General features: G+C 40.2%; 1 protein-coding gene across 1 annotated transcript in view; it reads right to left on the bottom strand.

Annotated features, from left to right (window-relative positions):
* gabra2a (gamma-aminobutyric acid type A receptor subunit alpha2a) overlaps positions 1-13,067 on the bottom strand; it is a 33,039-nt gene extending 19,972 nt beyond the window's left edge. Inside the window, exons 1-3 of the mRNA XM_086160329.1 lie at positions 12,948-13,067; positions 8,655-8,767; positions 1,292-1,359 (exon numbers count right to left, since the gene is read on the bottom strand). Coding sequence (XP_086016455.1) covers positions 1,292-1,359; positions 8,655-8,767; positions 12,948-13,012 — 246 coding nt within the window. The 5' untranslated portion in view covers positions 13,013-13,067. The remainder of the gene's footprint in view (positions 1-1,291; positions 1,360-8,654; positions 8,768-12,947) is intronic.
* Positions 13,068-15,220: the final 2,153 nt, after the last annotated feature.

Genomic DNA, 15,220 nt, shown 5'->3' with positions numbered 1-15,220 from the left:
GCATATTTCACCTGAGAAGCAACAGCAATAGACAAAGCATAGTTGATAGCATTAGCTCACACTATTCAAGGAAACTGGTAGAAGAAAAACACATTTTAAGATCAAATGTTAAAACTGTACAGTTTTGGCTTGTAAACTGGTACACTTCATGTAAGATTCTTTTTTATTACTAATATTATTTTAGGTCATTACAATAATTACGGTTTAGGATTTATGCTCCATGCATAATACATGAGTGGTGGCAGATGATCAGATCCCAATTTTAATGAAAACAGTCTGACCCTTGTCATGTCATCACTCCCTTGACTGGAGTGGCTGGGTTTCCATTGGCAACCAGACAAGAGGTGCTGACAGGTCTCTGTCTGGAAGATGTTATCAGTTGGATATGGATAATTACATCCGAACCGGCCCAGCAATGCCACCCTTTTGAAGAGTTGTGTCGGCTTTACACTGAGTCTTTGACAAGAACCTTGTGTTCCGACTTTTTTTATTTTTTTATTTTTTTCAGCAATCTGATATTCACATTGTGTTCCTTTCTTTTAAGGGGGCTGTATCATGTATTTGATTATTCAGATGTTTGTGTCATATAATCATGTATCTCAACAATTATATTAAAAAAATAGTGACATGAAAAGAGATATTCCATAAAGCCATTAATGTAATGTGTGACCAAAATAATGAAGACGCTTAATATAGGGGCATTATACAGAATTTTAGAAAATTTGGAAATAAAATAAAAACATACATCAAAGGTTAATACATATAAACTTCATACACCCGCAGATAGAAAGGAAACCATTGCTTTTCAACTAAACGATGAACTAAAATATCCATAAATTAACATCTGTTTGGTCGTTCTCATGTACGATCTGGTCAGTGTTGTCAATTTAGAGGTAATCAAAGCTCATCAGCATGCCTCACTCTGTTGTAGGTACTAGTAGGACGACTTGCTTCAGGGACAACTCAAAACATCCTGAGGTCGGATATAATAAAATATTAACCGAGAACACTTCTAGTGATTTTAAAATCCTTCACATAGCTGAAAATACCTAAGCCTCAGCAAAAAGCTCATTGTTAGGGGTGATTAAAACTCAATTACGTATTTTAACACATGAAAAAAATTAGCAACATTGCATTCCATTAAACAAATACTCTAAATCACAATAATAGAATGACGTTTGCAAAAGGTTCTTTGCAGGCAACTTGTGAACATCAGCAGGTTAGTATCACCCTTGTCTCAAAAGTGATCCCACGTGAGATGATGCAAGGCGAGGTGAGACGGGAGACTTACCATATCTGTGTCCGACACTGGACCGAAACTGGTCACATAGATATCAGTCTTGACCTCCGTTACTCTGTCTGTAGGGAGAGACAAGTGAATGAACTTTAGAAAGGTCCTCCAGTGTCTCGGAAAGTATGGTTGATCTATTTTCAAACACTAATTCTTAGGTTTCATTCTTTCTTTTGTCCAGTTTGTTTTCAGTTTGTTTAGTGTGTGTGTGTGCGTGTGTATATGTGTGTGTGTATGAACATCTGTGTTATCAGATTATTTAAAAAATAATCATTGACGTAGTGAGCCTTTGGGTTAGCAGTGTTTTTATTTTTCAGGTAACCATGTCTTATGACTTTTCTGTATTGTTTTTAGCCAAGTTCAGGTCATTTATCCCTCACTATCAGGTAAGTGTGTTCAAATTATTTGGTCATCTCTTTTCCATTTCCGGTAATATTCTAATTTTTTGATGCAGACCAATCAATCATATCCCCTCCAATTTTCAGCTTATGATTTTTGGTTATTTTCAGGTCACTTTAGAGACATTTTATCACAATCCATTCTAAATTCCTGTGGATATACTGGATACATTAGTCTGGTGAGGTCTCAAATGCAGCTTCAGGACGGCACAGGCCAGTGTCTCCCTGAGTCGGTCCCAAGCCCATGTTAATGCAAAGGATTGGGTCAGGAAGGGCATCTGGTGTAAAACTTTTGCCAAAACCAAACATGTGCATCAAACGTAATAACCAGATCAAACTGGACTGGTCGAGGCCAGGGTTAACAACAACCACCATTGGTTCCGATGACCTACAGGGTACCAATGGAAGCTGGGCTACTGTAGGTCAAAGAAGGAGACGAGGAAGGCGTGTTCGGAAGCAGAGAGAGAAGAGGAAACGCATGAGCCTGGGACTGAGAGTAGGGACTTTGAATATCGGGACTATGCCAGGAAAAGGTAGAGTTGGTCGATATGATGCTGAGAAGAAAGGTGGATATATTGTGTGTCCAGGAGACCAGGTGGAAAGGTAGTAAGGCTAGAAGCTTAGGAGCAGGCATTAAGTTGTACTATCATGGTACTGACAGGAAGAAAAATGGAGTAGTAGGTACCCTGAAGGAAGAGATGGTTAGAAATGTTCTGGAGGTTAAAAGAATATCAGATAGACTTATGAGTCTGAAACTGGAATTGAAGGTGTAGTGCTCAATATTGTTAGTGGCTATGCCCCGCAGGTGGGATGTGAGTTTGAGGAGAAGGAGAAGTTCTGGAATGAGCTAGATGAAGTGATGCAGAATATCCCCAGAGATGAGAGAGTGGTAATTGGTCCAGACTTTAATGGGCATGTTGGTGCAGGCAATAGAGGGGATAAAGAAGTGATGGTCAGATTTGGTATACAGGATAGGAATACAGAGGAACAGATGGTGGTGGACTTTGAAAAAAGGATGGAAATGGCTGGAGTGAACACTTTTTTCCAGAAAAGACAGGAATGTAGGGTAACTTATAAGAACGGAGCACGCAGGTAGACTTCATCTTGTGTAGAGGTAACCTGAAAGAGATCAGTGACTGCAAAGTAGCTGTAGGTGAGAGTGTAGCCGGACAGCATAGGATGGGGGTTTGTAGGATGACTCTGGTTATCAAGATCAAGAGGACAAAGGCAGAGAAGAGGACAAAGTGGTGGAAGCTGAAAATGGGAGGAGTATTGTATGGTTTTCAGGGAGGAGTTGAGAAATGCTCTGGGTGGTCCGGGAGTGCTTCCAGATGATTGGACAACTACAGCTAGTGTTATCAGGAAGACAGGTAGGGGAGTACTTGGTGTATCATCTGGAAGGAAAGTAGATTAGGAGACTTGGTGGTGGAATGAGAATGTGCAGGACTATATACAGAGAAAGTGGTTAGAAAAGAAGAAGCTGGACACTGAGAGGACTGAAGAGAACAGACAGGACTACAGGGAGATACAACGTAAGGTAAAGATAGAGGTAGCAAAGGCTAAACAAAGGGCGTACAATGACTTGTCTGCACAGTTAGACAGTGAGGAGGGAGGGAATGATCTCTACAGGTTGGCGAAACAGAGAGATAAAGATGGAAAGGATTACAACAGGTCCGGGAGATTAAGGATAGAGAGGAAAATGTATTGGCAGATGCTAGAAGAGTGAGGGAAAGATGGAAGGAGTACTTTGAAGAGCAGATGAATGTGGAAAATGAAAGAGAGGCAAGGGTAGAGAAGGTGACTATTGTAGACCACAAAGAAGCAGAGATTAGCATAAGTGAAGTGAGGAAAGCATTAAAGAGGATGAAGAGTGGAAAGGCAGTTGGCCCTGATAATATACCTGTGGAGTTGTGGAAGTTTCTAGGAGAGGCAGTGGTAGAGTTTCTGACTAGATTATTCAACAGGATCTTAGAGAGTAAGAAGATGCCTGAGGAATGGAGAAGAAGTGTGATGGTACCCTTTTTCAAGAATAAGGGGGGTGTGCAGAATTGCAGCAACTATAGAGGGACGAAGTTGATGAGCCATAGAATGAAGTTATGGGAAAGAGTAGGGGAAACTAGACTGAGAGCTGAAGTCAGCATTTGTGAACACCGGTATGGCTTCATGCTTAGAAAGAGTACGGCAGATGCAGTACTCGCTTAAAAAATGCTAATAGAGAAGTACAGAAAAGGCCAGAGGGAGCTGCATTGCGTTTTTGTAGACTCAGAAAAAACATGACAGGATGCCAAGAGAGGAACTCTGGCATTGTATGAGGAAATCTGGAGTGGCAGAGAAGTATGTTAGACTGATGCAGGACATGTATGCTAGCTGTGAGACAGTGGTGAGGTGTGCTGTAGGGGTAAGAGAGAAACTCAAGGTGGAGATGGGCCTCCATCAGGGATCAACTCTGAGCCCCTTCTTGTTTGCAGTAGTGATGGACAGACTGACAGATGAGGTTAGACAGGAATCTCCATGGTTTGCAGATGACATTGTGATCTGTTGTGAGAGCAGGGAACAGGTTAAGGAAAATCCAGAGAGGTGGAGGTATGTGCTGGAGAAGAGAGGAATGCAGGTTAGTTGCTGCAAGACAAAGAATATGTATGTGAATGAGAGTAACCCGAGTGGAATGGTGAGGCTACAGGATGTGAAGATCAAGAAGTCGGAGGATTTCAGGTACTTGGGGTCAACAGTCCAGAGCAACAGAGAGTGTGGAAAAAAGGAAAAGAGACAAGTTCAAGCAGGCTGGAACGGGTGGAGAAAAGTGTCAGGGGCGCAATGCGATAAAAGACTATCAGCCAGGATAAACGGAAAGGTAGTGAGAGAGGATATGAAGGTAGTTGGTGTGAGAGATGAGGATACAGTCAGGTGAGGTCTCTGACGGCTCTGAGTCATCCAGGTCATGGTGCTCTTTGGAAAATGTTGTCCTAGCGACAGAACTTGTTTTGGACTAACCAAATCCAGTTGCGATGACAATTCAGCTGAGTTAAATATATGTGTCTTACAGCTTTCCCAACGTATTGTGCATCAAAATAAATCTAGTAGCTCTTTCCTTTTCAGTGTGACATAGTAAGCCTTAATATCAACAATGAGCATCCTATTTCAGTATGAAAATGCTGATCAATCCTGGCCATTGAACACATCATCTGACCAGCTGTCTCAAAATTGGGGATAGTCTTGTGCACACGCATTTATGTCAGAATGAAAAAGGGGACAGGTTCGCATAAGAAGAATGCTCTCCATTAATTTTCAACTTTTTTTAGTCATCTATTAATCTTCTTTTCTTTTTAAATCCCACAGGGTGGGTGATAGGTGAGGTGTGCCCGCCTGCACTTCGTCATTTGGTGATTTGCTACTATTCTGTCGCTGAGGTATAACCGCGGGGTAAAGTGCCAAACCTCATTCAATCTGGAGACACCAAACATAAATTCCCATTTAGACTGATTCCATGTACAGCAGAGGGAGGTTGATATAATCTGTCAGCTCTGCAGAACCTGTGCTGCCACTGTCATAATTTCCCCACATGCTGGAGTAGATTTATTTTCTTTTTCAGTTGGATTCCAATATTTCAGTATGGACTTTGTGAAAATCATTACGTATATCAAACTGGAAAAAGAAACACCTGCTGAGACAACCCACATGCACATTTACTCATTGCTTAAAATCATAACCAACACAAACATAATGACATACATAAGACAGAGTAACAAATGTCTGCCCTCCATACACTAAAGAAGAAGGGCGTTTTTTTGTCTTAAAGCTGTTTTCATTGTAAATGTGTAGAATCTAAAACAATCACTCTGAAATGTTGAGAAAAGTGCTTAGGTCTAGAGAAAATGCTTATCAATACTTCCAACCAACCATTTTTCAACACATCAGAGCAGGAAACTACAATTTCAGGAGATTTCCAATGAAACGATTTCAGAATGATAGCACATAATAATAAGCCAAAATCCCATGTTTAAAAATGTGATCCTGTATTCACAAAGAAGACTAGGCGCTGATGACAAGGAAGCATTTCTTTATGCAGATCACGATGGGCGGAGAAGATGAAATTTTTTCTCATTTCTGTTCTGTTTTTTTTTTTTTTTTTTTTTTACTGGACACCTAATGCACCCAAGTAATAAAAGGAAATCATAAAACGAAAGGTTAAATGAACCTTTGATGTCAGTGAATAATTTTCTTTTTATGTCCTAAAGTATAGTATAGTTGGCTAATGCTACGTGTGTGGGTGTGCGCGCGTGTGTGTGTGTATATACATATATATATATATATATATATATATATATATATATATATATATATATATATATATATATATACATACCTACTGGTAGCTAAACCTATATTTAGATTTTTTTTTTCCTAAAGCAGATTCACTCTGAAGCTTTTTCATTTAAAAAGAAACAAACTCTTGATCATAAAAACCTTCATGCCATTACTCAAAGATTGTTTAATATTTTATGCGTTCTCTCTCGGCTTTTCAGTGCTCGAACTCAAGATACATTTTGAAACCAATGGGTGGGTGCAGCACCAAGTCATGTGTTTCCTAGCAATGTACAGATGTGAGTGAGATGATACACATAAACAGCTATAAAAAACCTGTTAGCTGTTGTGATTTAGAGTGAAATAATGTTTATTTGTACTTTGAAAGTGCAATTTTATGACCAAAACAAACAGGCAAGAACTATTTATAATATAATTAAAAGTTTTGCTGTGGTACTTGCAGTACAAAATTAAACAATAAAACTAGAATATAACGATGGATATCCCAAGATCCCAAGACATACTCTAATTTAAATAGTAAAATGTCAAACCAGTTCAACAGCAATGATAACAGTAAGGCTATTATATTTTTTATGCTTAAATTAAGACGGGATTTATTTTGGTTACTTTGAAAAGCTTGCTCAGAGCGCAGTTACTTCTTTTGTCTTGAGAGACCAATAAATTCAATAAATTCAATAGATAGTAGATGTTTTACAAGGCAAATCTGAATTTACAGTGAGGAATGAAACGAAATCCTCATCTTATTAGACAAACAAGTGTTGCCTTTGGGGACTTAATTGTGAACTGGAAAAAAAAAATAATTATCATGAAACAGTGTTTAGAAATATAGTAAACAACCCAATAGCCAATTGTCACTGAAAATGTGATAATTACAACATTATATTGTATCTAAGAGCCTCCAGTGATTCTCTCCCCTTCCGAAAATTATCAGTTCATATGAAATCTTTTGTACCAAACCAAATGAAAGGTTGAAAAATTATATACAATAAGCAAAATGCCATAGACACTAAAATGAAATACTGATTGATGCTAATGATCTTGTTTTATTAATATTACATGAGAGAATGTCCACAATTGGCTCATTGATTTTGAATGTGATTTATGTTTGGTGAAGACCTGCTCCACACAATGATTCACCCCATAGAATTAGCCATAAAACAAGCAAGGGGTCTCCAGACAAAGGTGACAATACAGCCGGCTCTCTAACTGCTCCTGTTCTCCATGCACCGTGCATGAAATGACCTGGGCTGCTGAGCCGACAGTTCCCCCATCATCCCTTTTAATTCAGTTTTAAAAAGGTTTCAAGCTTTGATTTCGAATACCAGATACTGTATAACTCAACCACCAACAATGCCATTTCTGTTACCATGTTTCACCAATGATGAAGACTATTTTTAAGATTGCAGCAAAAGAGCATGCCATCCATCCTTCCATCAACCTTTACATACATACATGTTTGTGTCCATATATATGTATGTGTATATATATATATATATATATATATATATATATGTGTGTGTGTGTGTGTGTATACATATATATACAGTATATACACACATACAATATATATATATACATGTATATATATGAGTGTGTGTGTATATATGTACATATGTGTGTGTGTGTGTGTATATATATATATATATATATATAAAGAGAGAGAGAGAGAAAGAGTAGCAGATTAATACACTAAGAATGCATCTGCATTCAATGTCTATCACCTATCATTGAGAGGATGATCATTAACATCTAGTGTGTGAGAAAATGTTCATACAGTACTGTGTATATTAGACAGGCTCATTGAACCACCTAGTGGTCAGAAATGTGTTGAAAAAGAATAAATAGACAAACGAGTTTAGAGATGTTTACCATGATGTTGGCCATTATTTTTGGTCGCTATTTTTGTGATGTTAACATCCAAGTCACCATCTTTGCTTTCACTCAGTACCAATCAGGGTAATTCTCTAAATAAATAAATGAAAATATACATTTAAATATGTGTGTGTGTGTGTGTGTGTGTGTGTGTGTGTGTGTGTGTGTGTGTGTGTGTGTGTGTGTGTGTGTGTGTGTGTGTGTGTGTGCAAATATTTTTTGTTATTTTTGGGTGTGTTATTGTTGGTTCCTACCCCAATATTCTTTCAGCATGTCCAGCCAGTTTATGACAATCGTATGTTATCAGACTACAATAAATTGTTAATAATGATAATATTTAAAAATTAAACAATAAGGGAAGTTGATTACAGTCGTGGTTGACAAATAAATACAAATAAAGCAAAGTCAATCCCTTCTTGTCTCATACGAGAGGAGTCAAACAGAAGTCATATTTTGTCCTCTGTTCTGAGGGATTATCTCAGCTTGAACACTACACATTTATTACTACATATAGAGCTATAAACAGCTCACTAGGAGTTTGAAGAATGTAGGTATTTACCTGCCAGATAGGGTCAAACAAGGAGAGACTATTACAGGAAGTTAACATTACAGCTCGACCCCTACTGGGGACTAAAGGTCAAGGTATTGATTCTAATTTGGTTTCCTAAGAGTCTGTCTCTTGCAGTCCAGCACTTTTAGAAGTGCATTGCCAAATCACTGGGGTGAATATGCCCCTGTACAACAACCTGCATACAATGTCTGAAGCTTACCTCCGAGGCCAGGTCTTAGCCTGTTGTCATATCCATCCAGGAGACTGTCCAGGATCTTGGTGAAGGTTGTGATGTCTTTGAAAGTTTGCGTTGAATTGGAATCTGCCTCTGACCTAAATAAAGCACAAGTGCGCTGTTACAGATAGTACGTGGATTCAGAATAAGCCACAAACACTCAAGTACTGTGAAGGCGCGTGGGTGACGTTTGGGTAATCTCCACCTACAATATTGAATCTCTTTGATCTGGGATAATTTTGCAATAAATATGACAGAATAATACAGTACAATATTATGACCATTTACTTATAATTATTATAATTTTAAATATCTAACTTGAGTTTTGAATCTTGTCATACTTGCTGATCATAACAATTAATTTGATATATATTTGTGGCGGCACGTGTCTGTGTGTTTCCTCCGGGTTCTCCAGTTTCCTCCCACAGTCCAAAAACATACAGGAGACACACAATTTAGGAGACCCTAAATTGCCCAGACAGTTCAATGTAAGAGTGAATGGTTGTGTGACTCTACATGTGTGGCCCGGGTATTGCATGGCGATACATCCAGGGTGAATCCTGCCCAGTGACAGCTGGGATCGGCTCATGGTAGGATGGTAGGGGGAGGGCCTCCACATATTTTAATTTTCCAAAAGTAATTTGCACAAAAAGATGTACGCTGATACAACTGAAATCTCAAAACCCAGCTGATGTCGTCTAAAAAATGATATTAACCATGTGGGAAAAAAAAGGGAGTATTTTGTTGCTAGTCTGGTGTGGCTATTGTCCTTTTTCCCAATTTCCTGGCCAAAACTTTGTCTTCCAAGCATTAAAAGTGGTAAGTAAATTGAGATGAGACACCGCAGTGAATAGTCACTGTTTTGCTGAATTTGAAAGAAATCTCTTTAATTACTTAGACAAGTCGACCTTTTCTCCTCACAATAAACATATACAGATTGTTCTGTGGTTTTTCGAGTCAATAAGACTCTCCTCCTCCTATCTGCCCCTCAGATGAACCCCTGACTCGCATACAACCTAAGCTGCGTCCTGAATGTCATTTCTCACATCCCTTATTTTAGGTAATAATTAATGAGATGCTAAATTTTATTTATCAAGTTCAATGCAGATGAGAGAGTCCAGAGCCTTCATTTAAGAATTATAAGATTTTCTTTTACAGCTTTACCCGAAGCATTTTTTTTAACTGCCAGGAGAGTGAAATTATCAGAGGTAGCCTAGATTGACCATATTACAATTCACAGCACTAGGCTTTTTAACTGCACGGTAATGTTAGCAGATGTAACTGAACAATTCGTACCCTTTCATAGCCATTTCAGACCTACCAACAAATGATGGATGATGATGTGCTCCTTGTAAAGCAGGTGAAGACAAATGAAGACCATGATGTTTCCCCTCAGCAGCATGATGATAACTCTTTATGACAGTCCTCATTAAGTAGGCATGAAAATCCCATCCTACACTTTGCTTTACTGTCCCCTCTCTCTAGTAGTATCTGTGTGTAGGTGTTGTTATAGGTTATATGTACTTGCAAGTGGTGCTCAAGGCTTTTCCAAGGAAGAGGAGTAGCTTGGTAAATAGGTTCCTGTCGCAGAGTCCATAGTGCTCAGTGGTATCAATGGAGTGAATGCTTCCTGATTAGTGTTTGAAAATACAGTATATCATGATCGTCTAGCTATCACAATGTGAATGGTCTCTGTTTCTGGATTAATGTTCCTTCAGTGTTTGGTAGGCCAACAAGATAAATGCAATGGCAAAGCCAAAAGATTGAACTCAGCTGATATTATTCAGTGCAATGCTGATGAAGGTGAGATTCTCTTTTTAGTCCACAACACACTCCTGGAGAATTACTGAAAAATTACAGCCTCTTCCCAAACACCTCAGGGCGGACCAGCCACTCCACCCAAACAGTAAATTATATTTTCCATCCAGGCGTTGGCAGACATGAAATAGTCGATATGAGCTATAATCGTGTAAAGAAGTTTGGTGAATTTCCCTCCAGAGACGTCTGGTGATTCCTAGTATACAGTACCGACTTAACTGCACATCTAAGTAATTATGGCATGGGTTCTGAAACACAATGTGGCATTTTTGTATTTATTTTCTATTTTCGCCTGTTTTGAGACACAAATATTTTTTACTGCAAATGTTGTAATGACAGGAAACAGGGTGACTACATGTTGAAAATGAAATTAGAGCCAATTAACATATTGTTAAGGCAACGCATACCACAGAGGAAGAAATCATAATAACATGGCAAAATCTTAGAATGAATGATGGGGTAATGTTTCATGAGGTTCTGTGATGCTGATGTTTCGACTCCAACAAAGTAATATCGGGGCGGATAGGAAACGATTGCTAAAATCCCCAAATCACCATAATTAATTTAACGCTTAGTAGATCGCAAAACATTTGCAAAATGAACCTAATTAAATGAGCCGAATGAAAGGCATGTGATGTTGGGAATGTTAGCAAACTGTAAGTGCTTGTTGTGGACAATGATGTCAAAACAGAAAATATTCATTGGTTTGTGAGTTCACTTGAAGAGGCAATTTCAAACCTTTTCAATGCAGAGTATGCCAACAAGGAAACAATGTTTAATAATATGAATAATTTTGTGAATGAATTATATAAAAATAGACCGGCACGGCGCGACCGTAAAATCGTGAAAATTGCCCAGATGTGCGACTGAGTGAGTGACTTGTTGTCAGTATATGTGTCTCGCCCGATGGCAGCTGCGATATACTGCAGCATCCCCTGCCACCCTGAGTAGGACAAGCGGGAGACAACGTATGGATGGATGGATGGATGGTCCCTGGTTTGATTCTGACAACCATTTCTGTGTGAAGTCTCCATGGGTTTCCAAAAACATGCAATTGGTTCATTGGAGACCCTAAATTGTCCAGATGCGTAAATTAGAGAATTTATTGTTGTATGTCTCGATATGTGGTCCTGTGATCAATTGTGAAAACCGCCCCGGAACCCCTCTGACCCTGAGTTAGCGGTACTGATAATGAATAAATGAATGAATGGTCTGAAACTAGCCTTCATGTAAAAACAAAAATAAACAAAAAAGTAAGAAAAAAAAAAAAAGACCTTTGGATAGAATAGAATAGAATAGAATAGAATAGAATAGAATAGAATAGTCTTTCTTGTGATTTGTGAGCATGCTGTGTGGTACAACGAATTCTGGTATCAAGCTCTGCAAAATGCTTGGTATGAAAATGAAAATACATACAAGGAAATGCTAGACAGGAATATAATGGAAGTCTACGTTAGGGAGTTGGAATGGCTCAGGTGTGTAGAATATAAATATGAATATAAATATAAAGCAGACAGAACTCTGGAGAATATACAGACCTGGTGTACAGTATAGTGAGATATGAATATAGATATAGACAGCTTAAGGGTGAGTTACAGAAAAGGGGAAAGTTTGACATGTGCATTTTTCTGTCAAGATTTTATTTCATCTTATTGCGATATAAAGATATATACAGCCCTGGGTGGGATGGGGTGGGGATTAAAAAACCCCTGCAAAATGATTAGTTACTCTGCTCTTGCTATTTTCAGGTACATGTTTGAGTAAAATAAACATTTTTTATTATGTAAAGCTACAAGTTAACTCTATCTAGATAACCCTATTTCAAATAGTCAAACATAAATACTCAAATATAAAAATGACAAAATCAGAGAAACTGATGATTTTGCAGCGGTCTTTTTTTTTTTTTTTTGTCATATATATAGCGAGAGAGATAGTTATTGCAACCTCCCAACTGTGATGTAAGGGGCCGTTAAATGTTGCCATCACATGTCATATTTGACCAAATGTACCACACACACACACACTCACACATACACACGTATATATACATATACACATGTTTGTTTGTTTTTTAAGCTTTTTTCCCTTTTTGGTATTTGTGACCCTAAACCCAAAAGTTGAAAGTGCACCTAGAGAGACTGCTTACAAGCTCACAATTGTGCTGTTAGAGGACGTTCAATGTTGCCATCACATGTCGTATTTGGCCAAATTGCACATTTGGTTCTCATCTTTTCACGTTTGTTTCCGCGCTCCACCCGAGCGTCTCCTCGGCGCACGGAGAACCGGCATCCATCTCTCTCCGGGATCACGGTGTTCTCGCCAAAAACTCCGTGCTGGTTTTTGTTTTTGTTTTGTTTTTTCCATCACGTGCACGCTAAACGGCGTGCACGCCGTGCGGCGAACGCATTCCTTTCTTTTCTTTCCCTCGTTGAAAAGAACATCAGAAACAGTCAAACTTACCAGGTGTGCAGGAGGATCATAGAGACCAAGACGGGCACACAGCAAGAGCTCCACGGTCCTCTCATCGTTGACGCCCGGTCGGAGGGACGGGAGGGGGGGGGGGGGGACGCTCACTGACACAAAGCACACACAGATGTTGCGGTTTAAACCGACATGTGTCACCGTGGACGCGACGCTTTAGCTCCCCGCTCGGTGTCCGGGGCGACCCTGAAGGCATCGCGGTGTTAATAGCGCGTTGTGTCCGTGCGTCAAATCGGAAGTGCGGTCCGCGGTGATGGTTCCTTACCTGAAACGCGACAGGTGTCTCTCCTGGGTGAACGCGAACGAAGAGGAGGGGAAAAAAAAGGAAAAAGAAAAAAAGGGGAGTGAAGCCAGGAGAATGGGGTTACTGCGTGTCCATGGTGCCGGATCCTCCGATAGGGATTCCCCACGGCGCACCCGCGGAGAGACTCAAGTGCGCGGCGCGGCGCGGCGCTCCGGCGTCACAGCGAGGCTGAGCTCCGCGACGCGTCTCCTCGGAGCGGCTTTATTGGTGGGAATCAGCTTCCCGCACAACCCGCAAAAACTCAGAGCTCCGGTTGGCTTCACCGACGGGTTGGTCAGTGACTCCAACACGTTTCAGCCACATGAATGATGTTTGTTTTTTTTTTGTTGACTTCGAAGTGTGGTGGGGGCAGATGATTTGGGTGGGTGGGTGGGTGGGGAGAAGTGGGGTAGGCGCAACCCACCCCCACACGAGCGCCCCTGCGTGAAATTTAAATTATTCATTGTTTAATATTCAGTCATTCATTCATTCTGTGTTGCCGGGGTCAGTGCTGGAGCCTCTCGCCCAGCTTTTTCTGGGTGAGAGGGCATTCATGATCCCAGGGCCACATATGGAGACATATAACCATTTATTCACTCATTCACGCCTCATATAGACATAAAACCATTCACTCTCCCGTTCACACATCAAGAAGAGATATACAACCATTCACTGTTTCATTCACATGTACAATCATTCACTCATTTGTTCATGTCATATAGACATACCATCAGTGACCTGCAGTGAGGTTCAGGGCTGGTGAGACAGTCTTCATCAAAATCAGATTTACAAACATATGAACCCTTCAGAGTAGCATCGATATCCTTCAGTTAAAAATATATGTATAGTGCAAATCACTGCTAAATATAAGGATTCTATTCTTTTTTTTTTCATTCTGGATTTTTTTCTTTCCAAGATTGGCAAGTGAGGATCAGCCTCTACTGCCTCCCCTGACTGCACGTCACTGCATACAATCATTCTCACTCTCATTAGTACGTTGTGTAGTGATACGCAACCGTTCTCTCTCGTTCACGCGTCATGAAAAGACACGGAATCAACTCCCTCATTCATATGTCACACATATACAAACAGCATTCACTCAGTCAGTCAAAAGTCTGGAGATGTATACAACCATTAACACATTATATAATATATGATATACAATCATTCACTCATTCACACGTCACCAAGAATAATAATTCTAAGAATCCATTTAATTGTATTTAATTTAATGTGTCTTACTAGACAGTCAAGGACAACATACAGCATTAAAAAACTGTTAAGATCAGAAATATTTGGACAGGGACACAATCTTCCTGATCTGGGCTCTGCTTGCCGCCTCATTGGATTTGAAATTAAACAAGTACAACAGAATTGAAGTGCAGACTTTAAGGTTTAATTCTTCCATCCATCCATCCATCCATCCATCCATCCATCCATCCATCCATCCATCCATCCATCCATCCATCTTCCCCCACTTGTCCAGAGTCAGGTCGTGAGGGCAGCAGCTGGAATAGTGAGGCCCAGACTTCCCTCTCCCCCGCCACATGATCCAGCTCCTCTGGGAGGATTTCTGGGAGGCGTAGTCTTCCCTGTGGTCTCCCCCCCAGATGGACGTACCTGGAATACTTCCCCCGGGAGGTGTCCAGGAGGCATCCTGACCAGATGCCCGAGTCACATCATCTGACTCCTCTCTTTGCAGAGGAGCAGCGTCTCTACTCCGTGCTCTTCCCGGATGACCAAACTTCTCACACTATCTCTAAGGGAGAGTCCGGCCACCCTGTGGAGGACACTCATCTTGTATCCGCGATCTCATTCTTTTGGTCACTAGGGTTCGGTTTTAGGATTTCCAGTGACCATAGGTAAGGGTGGGAACATAGATTGACCAGTAAATCTTCACCTTTTGGCTCAGCTCCCTCTTCACCAGGAGAGATAGAGTCCATGTCGCTGCAGACACCTCACCGATCCA

This window comes from Fistularia commersonii, chromosome 15 (assembly GCF_037954325.1).
Source record: "Fistularia commersonii isolate RoL2024-O1a breed Wild chromosome 15, RoL_Fcom_v1.0, whole genome shotgun sequence".
Classification (NCBI taxonomy): Eukaryota; Metazoa; Chordata; class Actinopteri; order Syngnathiformes; family Fistulariidae; genus Fistularia; species Fistularia commersonii.
This window is presented reverse-complemented; position numbering and strand designations above follow the sequence as displayed.